General features: G+C 37.7%; 2 protein-coding genes across 2 annotated transcripts; both read right to left on the minus strand.

Annotated features, from left to right (window-relative positions):
- LOC146658855 (uncharacterized) lies at positions 1-6,026 on the minus strand. Its single transcript, XM_085422606.1, has 5 exons — positions 5,655-6,026; positions 4,564-5,565; positions 1,251-1,409; positions 709-804; positions 1-628 (listed from the first exon to the last, which is right to left on the minus strand). Exons 1-5 carry the CDS (start codon positions 5,655-5,657, stop codon positions 308-310), a joined length of 1,581 nt encoding a protein of 526 aa, XP_085278732.1. The 5' UTR covers positions 5,658-6,026; the 3' UTR covers positions 1-307.
- Positions 6,027-6,228: 202 nt separating this feature from the next.
- On the minus strand, positions 6,229-9,574 carry LOC146658856 (uncharacterized). Its single transcript, XM_085422607.1, has 3 exons — positions 9,521-9,574; positions 8,394-8,512; positions 6,229-8,311 (listed from the first exon to the last, which is right to left on the minus strand). Exon 3 carries the CDS (start codon positions 7,732-7,734, stop codon positions 6,748-6,750), a length of 987 nt encoding a protein of 328 aa, XP_085278733.1. The 5' UTR covers positions 7,735-8,311; positions 8,394-8,512; positions 9,521-9,574; the 3' UTR covers positions 6,229-6,747.
- Positions 9,575-10,204: the final 630 nt, after the last annotated feature.

Consider the following 10,204-nt stretch of genomic DNA (forward strand, 5'->3'; position numbering starts at 1 on the left):
CTAGTACAAATGTACATAAAACCAGATTATAAAATTTTTTAAAACAGCTCAAGTTAGAATAAAACCTTTCAACATCTTATAATAACATGTTAGACATGAAATCTGCAATCAGCCATGCAAGCTACATTAGGTAAAGTTAGAACAGAAGACATTGATTCAGAACTTTCTGCACCATACCGTTTTCTTAAAGACAGAAATTAACTTTTTTCAGAGCAACTTGCCATGAAACCCAAAAACTGTAAATCAAAACAAATTGCCATTCTGTTTTACACAAGTTGCATTTGAGTTGAACATGTTGTCAAATAGGTTAGACTTTGGTTAAGAGCTTGGTTTTGAAGCTTCTTATCCTCTGGGAACAGGTAGATGTCAACTCCATAAAAATGTGTTGCACAGCTTCAAATGTGTACTTGAGTTCTTTGGGAAACTCCATGTTGAGCCCATAAAGTAGGCCAAACAAGTAGGCAAAGGCAGTGGGAAGGTCTGGCAGATCATCAAGAATAATGTCCTCTTCCAAAACAATGGCAGTGTTGACCACTGTGGACTGCGAGTTGGGTCCCACGTAGTCCTCCAGAACAGTGAGGATGCCCACCGTAACACCTCGGGTTGCCCTCTCAACTGGATCTGTATCCTATGCAAAATTAAAAAAACAACAGTACATATAAGTCTCTGAAAACCAAAAATGAAGATTGAGTAGATTTGCATACTCACCAGACATGTTAAGAAGAGTTTGGTCTCGTCGTCGCGAACAAATATCGGTAACCCTTCCAAACTGATGGTTCGTCGATGCTGGACTATGTTTGAGACCTAAAACAAGGAAATCAAATAAGACTCAGTCTCATTTATAAACCTACCATTTTGTTTTTAAAACACATTAAGTGTTGTTGCTCAAAATACAGCCTTAAGAAATAAGATGTTGAAATGAGTTATTACAGATAATTGGTCATGTTTTTGTCAGTTTTTTTTATTTATTTATTTTTTAAGTAATTTTGATGTGCAACAAATGTAGCACACTTATTACAACATTTATAACAAAAAGTGCCATGAGTGGGATGAGAGTTGAACTGTCTGTCATGACCTGCAATCTGCCAAACACAGCGCTGCTTGTTAGCTTATAATCCCATTCAGGACACACTTTTTGAAAACTAACAATTTTTACATCAATTTAGTAAATATTTAATAAAGTATCTTTCGTTACAGTGGGAACTTCAGGTTCCTCATAAACCAGACACAAATACATTTTTATATATTACCTGTTCATCAAACTTCTGCAACAGGGAATCCATGTCATTGCGGAAAGCAGCTTTTCTAATTCGATACAGCTTAATCAGCCAAAGTGAGTAAGTGTCGAGGGCAGTCATGAAGGTCCCCATGAGATCCTTGGTGGTAATGCGTGAGAATTCCGCACAAATCTACAAAGCAACAAAAAAAAAATAAAAAATAAAAAAATAGAAGAAAACTTTTAAAGGTACATTATATAAAAATCACATTGTTTTCAAATTTGGTTAAAAGAGCTTAATTTCAAAACATTTAGTTAGTCTCGGTTGATCTATTGGTCAGGCCTTGATTGGATTTTTTTTTCTTTTAGTGGTAGTGGTGGTACAAATTATAACTGACGTATTAAAAAAAACAAAAAAAAAAACAAGAAAAATCTGATCGGCAGATTTTACAGTAAGTCTATAGAATACCTAATCAAATGTTGATAAGACAAAATAATGGTTTCAATTGTTACAGGATGCATTGCAGAAAAGAAATAAATCAATAAATTGTATTTTAAATTCATTGAAAAAATTCCATTAATTTTATAGTTATGTAAGAATGAAGTAAGAATAACATCCTGTGGTCAAATTTGTATACTTTCATAACACGTAAGTGACTTTCTCAATCCTGTTCTGTGAGTTTCATGGCTGTTGCCTGCTAAGGGTCAGCACCAAAAGATTCTAGATGCCCAGTGAAGACAAGTCATTGCGGCGACCGTGGTTCAGGGTAGGGCTGCTCGATTATGGCAAAAATGATAATCACAATTATTTTCACTGAAATTGAGATCTCGATTATTTGACGATATTTATTTAACCCTTTAAGACCTACCATAGAACCAAGTCCGCCAGAGCTTGCTTTTTTTTTTTTATTAATTTTATATATATATATATATATATATATATATATATATATATATATATATATATATATATATATATATATATATATACACACACACACACATCAATACAACTGTTATAGCCCATAATTTAATAATATGTATGCATTAAGTCCATAGTAACTACATTAATTGCATAAAAGTGCAATAAACTACAAAAAAAAAAAAATTGAAAATCGTTTTTGTTACATATATTTCTACTTGGAGAAATTTAAGAGGCTTATCCCTCCAAACTTTAAATACAAAAGAGTTGCAAAAAATAGTTTACAACAACAGGAAATTTATTTTGAGTGTCTTCATAGTTTTATTTTTGAGATACACCAATTTTTATATACACTGCAGGAAAAACGAAAAACAATCCTATGATGCAAATTTGCAAAGAAAACAGCAGGTGCATCAAAATAAACTATTTCCAGCAGTGTAATTCGAGTTCTAAGCATCACAGAAACTATTCAGAAAAGTCAAACATGACTTATAAAAACACCAGTATAGGCTCTTAAGGCCTACAAGTAAAAAACTACATTTTCCGCGAAAATGACGTCACTTCCGGTTTAGGGCAGGAAATGGCGGACATGCGACAGTTCGTGCTGACGTCTGTTTCACTGTGGGAAGTGGCAACGCGTGTTTCTGTAATATTATGTTTTTGTTCCTGCAAGCGCTTTTTATGCAATTTTTGCAAAGTTTTATGTGGAAGGAAACCGTGACCGAGGACAAGCTGATGGCATAAGATGTAAGTACAACTCCTCCGGTTTCATATACAAAACAAATTATTGCGCTAGCTTACGTGGTTCAGGTTCTACAGGGATTTAAAAATAGTTACGCAAAACTGAACGTGCGGCTCTTTAAAGGGTTAACAATAAGAATGTATTGAATAATGACTTTAAAAAATAATATAAAATAGTGTGCAACACCACTGAAGTCTTTTTTTTACCTCTCTTTTCAACCAACAGCAGTCACTCTCCTCTCCAAATAACTTCTGCTTAGCTTTCCGAGCTTCCCTCGGGTCCTCTTAATCAGCGGTCTCCAACCTTTTTTGCGCCACGGACCGGTTTATGCCCGACAATATTTTCACGGACCGGCCTTTAAGGTGTCGCGGATAAATGCAACAAAATAAAACTAGTACCGGTACCGAAAAAAAGAAGAGTTATTCATAACACACGTGAAAAGACCAAGGAAAACCGAGTTAACGATCAAAACGATAACAAAATAACGCTGAAAACCGATAAAAACCCTGAAACCATACATTTCACACCTGAGCCTCAACTCTCACGGCCCGGTACCAAACGACTCACGGACCAAGGCCCAGGGGTTGGGGACCGCTGCTCTTAATTGTTGTGACGCATGTTCGAAATGCAGAGAGGTGCGCTGGATTTGCCACACGGAGCAGCGTGAGAGTAAAGCACGAGGGAGGGGCTAATAATCGGCTCAGTCATTTTTAATGATCGTTGAAAGCCCAGATCGTAATCGTGATTAAAATTCGATTAATTGAGCAGCCCTAGTTCAGGGGGTTGGGAAGCTCATCTGTAACCGGAAGGATGCTGGTTCTATCCCCAGCTCTCTCTGTCCTGGTCGTTGTGTCCTTGGGCAAGACCCTTTACCCTACCGCTTACTGGTGTTGGCCAGAGGGGCCAGTGGTGCGATATGGCAGCGTCACTTCTGTCAGTCTACCCCAGGGCAGCTGTGGCTACAACTGTGGTTTCCCTGCACCGATGTGTGAGAGTGAGTGAGTGAGTGAGTAGTGGAATTGTAAAGCGCTTTGGGTGCCCAGAGAAGAGCGAAATAAAAGCAATCCGTTATTATACACAGTAAGTTGACAAGTAAATAGATTTCACTTCAATAGAGTTGTTGGTAATACCAAAATTAGCTTCATATTTTTAGAGCCAAGTATTTTTTTATATTTTACCACTAGCATTGTTAGCTCAACGGTAGCCTTCAACCTTTTCTACAAGATATTGGAGTGATACAAACAGATGCTTCTCAAGGGCACAAGAAATGGAGCTCACGTTCATTTACTCACCCAGACAAGTTTCGAGGCATTTGGAGTTGTTCAGAAGGAATTTTAAAGGTCCTATATCATGTAAAATCAACTTTTTGGAGCTTTTAAACACATTTTAATGTTATTTCCTTAGATTAAAAACCCTCCAGAGTGGTTTTTGGCTTAATTCAGGCATTTCTTAGTTGTCTCAGTGAATCCTTTCCCCATAACCGTGGCTCAGCTCTCTCTTGCAAAACGACTGACTCGTAACATTGGGATTAAAATTTCTTTCTAACAACTCCAAATGCCTTGAAATTTTTCTGGGTGAATAAATGAACGTTTTCCTTTCTAGAAATAAGACCACACTGGGGAAAAAGGGAAGAAAAAAACAAAAACGGAAGTTTTCCTTTAAATATTTAAGAGATTATCTTACCTGTTCTTTCAAGAAGAGAGCTGGCCATCTGAGCTGCATTTCCTTGACCAAGGGCTGCATCTCCACAACTTCTTTCCTCCTGAGAGAGAATGTGATGTCCATCTTTTGGGTGATGAGTGCCATGTTCTTATCCCTCTTCTTCATTTCATCTTCCAAAATGCATCTTTCATTTTCAAGAGACTCATCATTGTAGTTTTCTGGGCCATCAGGGATAAAGTTGACTTCACCTCGCTTTGGTTTCTTTAAGGAAAATCTATTTGAGCAACTGTCATCTTCTTCCCCTCTTCTTTTTCGATTGACTGCAACTTCACTACATCCAGCTTGACTTAGCTTGGAATGGTAGTTGCCAAGCTTGAACTTAATGCTTGTTGCCCAACCATCATATCCTGTGCCATTGCCAGGCTCTTTGAGGCAGGGATGTTTGGAAACTAGCTCCTGTGCAACAGATGTTATTTCATTCTTGTCAGGGTACGCTTTGATTGCAAACATTTCTTGTGCCAGCTTGTCTAGAATTTCCATCTTGATGTCTCTTGTTACACTTAAATTTGCCCCTGCTTTCTTATATACCTCATTGCCCTTGTGAAGTTTTAACGCTACATCATAGGAAAAGGTTGGGATAGGAAATGGATTTGGCCACTGTGAAGTGCTACGCATGTAGGTCTTTGTGGATGAGGATGGGCTGAAAGAAGATGCTGAACTCACACTGGCTGTATCAATAGATGAGATAGCGCTATGATCAGATGGAGTCTGTGGTGGCGAGGCTGATGCATTTTCCTCCCAAATGAGGTGCAACACTGCCCGTCCAGCAGGTAGCTCCTTAATATCCATCAGGTTGCAAAGTGCGTTCCCAAAATCTGGGTCTTCATATTGTATTGCAAAGTCACCTTCAAGTCCAAGCTTTGCTTGTAGTTCATCTTGAAGCTGCTTCACAGATTCTGGAACAGTGGACAGTTGGATTTTTCTGATAAGTTTTGGACTGACGTGGACTCGCAGTAACAGGGCCTGTGAAGACAAACCAAAAAAGGGCGCAATTCTAAATAATTAACGAATTCAAAGTAATCAACTGAAAACTATTTAAGAATAATACATACCATCACTTTCAATGCAGGAGGCACGTAACAGGTGTCACCATCAGTTGTCCATCTACGCAGTATTCAGCTAAAGGGTGGTAATCATTCAAATCTTCTGGGTCAAGTATTTCCAGATCTTTGTAGCTGCTGTCAAGCCGATATGATCTGTAGTGTTCCATAAACCAAGAGGAGAGCTTTGTAGCAACAAATGACACTTTCCCAGAGTCTACCAAAATGTTCAGTATCTTGTAGAATTCAGGTAGTCCACTCAGTTGTCCTGATGAAATGATCATGCCTTTAACATACTGGGTCCCATACAGATAAACACATTTAGCAAATGACACAGCTTTTACCTGTGGATATTTCAGTTTCAAGCACTTCTGAAGATTTTCATTCAAGAAACAGATGTCAACTGTGTCAATATTATCAACATGCACACTTGGTTTAAAAAGACTGTGACCATCTAAGAAGTATGCCATCATTTGTTGATGCTTTGAAGAAAGTGTTAGTAGTATATTCTTAAAACATTGGACATCATGCACAGTTTTCTTGAAAAAGTTGTGCTTGGATTCAAATCGAATAGTCCACAAATCAACTAAGGGACCAAAACAACGCACAAGATGACTATAATGTTCAATATAGTGGTGTTTTGGCTTCAAATTAAAATCAGGAAAAGTCTCTATTAGTAATCGTCGATGATCCAATATTTTGGTGTCCAAGTATGACAATATTTCTTCTGATAGAGTTGTCGAGACAACAATTTCAACAAGCTCCTTAAGGTCCATCAATACTTCCCAAGATGGCTCATGTTCTGGTATACGGGTCCCAATGATAAAAGGCAGCAAACGCAAAAGTGTCCAGTTTTCATGTCCATTGCCACTCACTCTTCCTGTTCCAAAACTGGCTTTTGTAATTTGTTGTGGCTTGTTGAGCTTATCAGAGAATTTATATGGAAATGATTTTATACGTTTGTTTAGTCCTTCAAATGTAATAAAACCCTTTCTGATTAAATCTTGAAGACACAAACACAATTCCACAGGGACAACACCTTCAAAGAAATCATGTAATATATCTGGAGGAAATCCAGTGACTGGATGAAAATAGGACAACGCACTTAAGGCACAGGAACCTTTGACACCACACACACACTTTGTCTTTGACCATCCTCAAGCTCTTCTAGAAAAATGTTATGCTGTTCCACAGTTCTTAATGGAAATTCTGTAGGATCAAGAGCTGCAATCTGATGTTTATCAATACTACAAAATCGACAAAATTTGTCGACATTAAAGGACTCCAAAAAGCCTGCAAGGCTGTGAGCCCCAAGGTTATCTGCACAGACACAAAATACAGTTCCCTTTAAAAAACTATTTAAAGATTCAACATACACCCCTGTGCTTTCAAGACATTTTAAATCCTCAATGAGTGGATAAAGAAAAGCATCATACCCAAACTGTTTAACGTCTACACTTTTACCAAGAAGAGCAAGCTGTATTGAGTGTAATGTAGAACGAAACCTTGCAGATAAGTTGAGTACAACCCAATAGACAGCAGTTATTTTATGAATTTTTCGAGATGTTCCTAAAGGGTTGCATATTTCAAAGTCGTCAATATACAAAGCTAAACTAATGCAAGTATCTTGCAATCCTAAAAGCTTGTTGTTTTTGAAATACTGCCCATCTCTAAATGATCTGTAACCTTCACTAATTTCTTTATCAAATGCTAACTTTTCAAAGAAACTTTTCTCTTTCAATAAGTTCTCCAAGACCTGGTTTACTGAGACATAAACAAATGTATTTCTAGTTCTCGCTTTGTAGATGTACTCTGTAGGCTCAATTACATGAAAATTATTCTTGAAATAAATATTTCTCTTGTAATCAGTAGATAATGCACCTTTTGGTTCTGTTGAGATAATTAATGGGTTGGTTTTGAAAAGTGCATCATTTATATTTTTAATTACATCATCATCTGCCTCAATGTTCTGTTCAGCAAGCACCTGTTTGATTCTTTGAAATGAATGAACCTGAGAAAATTTTAAAATGTCACCAATTTCCTCAATAATTCTCTGCAAAGCACTTTTAGAAACATGTAACAATGTTTGCATGCATAGAAAAAGTCAAGCTATTTTATGTTCAAGACATTGGTAATCTACAAACTCATTGTCCTCTTTATCACTTGATGCTACACCTGAACCACTTGGTAATGTCTCTGGCTCCTGAGAGGTATTTAAGGATTTATCAGGGGAGCTACTTTCACTAGGACATGCATTTGCATGAGAAATCAGTCTAATACAGTTTTTTATATCTTTTGAGTTTTTGTGCTTTCTGCTTGTGTGTGACGTAAAGGTTGATAAATTGTTGGTAGCATAGTCACATTTTTGGAAAGGACAGGATACAGTCTGATTTTTTTTTAAGTGCCTTAAAATATGTGAAATAAATGTATGCTGTGAGCAGTTTTCCTTAAATTCACAAAAAAATGTTGAGATCTCCTGCCTTTTCTTAGCCCTGTTGTGTGATCTGCTGAGGTGAGACTTCAATGCCCCTCGTGTCCTGAACGAACAGACGCAGTCACTGTAAACACAGGGCAAATGAAATCCTCTTCTATGTCGTAGCTGGTGATGTCTTAAGAGTACTTCTTGGCTTGAACAGACAAAAGAGCAGAACTGGCACTGCATACAAAAGCTATAATGAGAAGAGAGGAGAGGACAGTGTCAACAATTCAAAAGAAACCTGAATTAATCTCAAATTACCAAAGTTACATTACCTGATAATGTGTTTGGGGCGGGGAGCAGGCACTCCTGTTCCGATTCCTCTCCTTACCAACTCCTCATCAGTCCCTCATAAATCAGGACAAGCAGTGGTCTGGAGTTGGCTTTTAATTCTCTAAATAAATAAAAATAGCAATTAGTTTTAAAATAAAATGCCAGCTTCCTGACATTACTTAAGAATTTTTTTCTCCTGTCCTAATTTTTTTGGCTCACTAAAGTGAGCTGATTCTGCCTTGTAAAATGCCATGTGAAACACAGTAAAACAAATAATTTACAAAACATACATTACATCAAATGTTTAATTTATTTAATTTATTATTAACAAATTGTATTCTACATGGAATGCACCAACAGTATACTGGGATGTATTATGTAAGCAAAGGATAATTTTGTGTGATTGGTTTTACAACTTAGAATGACAAACATTGGATTGAGAGTATGAGTGGGATAAAACTCCTGAAGCATCTGTTTAAATTATCAGTGCATTTATTAATGGTGCTCCATAAATAAACCAAAACAATGTTGTTTTGTGCATAACAAAAAGCTCACAATTGTGCAGTCAAAATGTAAAATAAAAGATGCTGAGCATAATAACAAAGACAGATTTTGCAGCTGCTCTGTTTCCAAGTTCTACTGCGCAACTGACAGCCTGGAGTTTGAAATCCTCTTTGTAACAGTGTCTCTTACAGGTGCCATTTATGGTCCTTACACACATAATATGGTAATATTACGTTGAAGCAGAGTACGTATCACTCTGCGAGGCTCCTCGGTAGCCGTAATGCTCCAACAATCCATCAAGCAGTGCAGCTTCATAGCTTACCAAAGTCGTACCAAAACATTTGACATATTTTTTTAAGCTGTGTACCACATAAAATTGGTTCGAGGTCAGTAAGCACAACCAGAATTCATACATAAGGCAGACTGTCGATTTTTGAGATGAAAGGATTTTAGGCCGTGCGTCAACGCGTTAGCCCGGTTAGCTCACTAACGCCACCCAGCCCCACGCACGGGGTGATCCGCGGTAACTAGTTAACGGAGATTTGCCCCGTTAATGCAGTTATGGCATTAACTTTACGCTGACAGCACTAAAATAGTAATCTTCAAATGTTTTCTTTTTACCGACCAGCTCCTCTTTGATAGCTGCCGTGTCCATCTTGTCGTTGCCTGCAGGTGAAGCGATGGGGGAGGGGGAGTTGTGTTCAGTGAAGGAGAGAGGCGGAGTAACACAGCGTAGAGACAAAAGTGGACGAAAGAGAGGCAAATAGTGATGGCCAAATGAAGCTTTCCGAAGCACTGAAGCTTGTATTGAAAAACGGTTCATTACTCGAAGCTTTTCAACACAGTCCTCTCCGGTGACATCTGGTGGTGAAAATTTTGAAGAGCAGCTTGAATCTGCAAAATAAAACGGACTGCTCAATCATCGCTGCTCACTCAAGAGTGGAGTTCTCTCTGATATTGGGCCACCGTTCCGTTGCTTTGAACATGTAATTGGTTTTGTTTTCTCGATTGGGGGGCTGAAAAAAATGTAATGCGTATTTGCGTAATACATTTTGATCAATAAACTTTCCCTATTTAAACATGCACTATGGTGTGGCCTTTCTTTGCTCATAACTCCTTGATGTTGGTAAATACAATAAGTGAGCAATATATATAATATACATATGAGAATGCACAGCACATTATGGAGTATGCCCCTGCTGTGAAGTCCTGCCTCCATCTACTTGTCGTTTAATCACTGGACAGCTGGACAGGTTCATACAAAATATTAGATGAGGCCAATTGTCCTATACATATTTTTGACCTAGGG

Source organism: Rhamphochromis longiceps, linkage group LG11, assembly GCF_057381845.1.
Source record: "Rhamphochromis longiceps isolate RC_006_pf linkage group LG11, R_longiceps_female_GT1.1, whole genome shotgun sequence".
NCBI lineage: Eukaryota > Metazoa > Chordata > Actinopteri > Cichliformes > Cichlidae > Rhamphochromis > Rhamphochromis longiceps.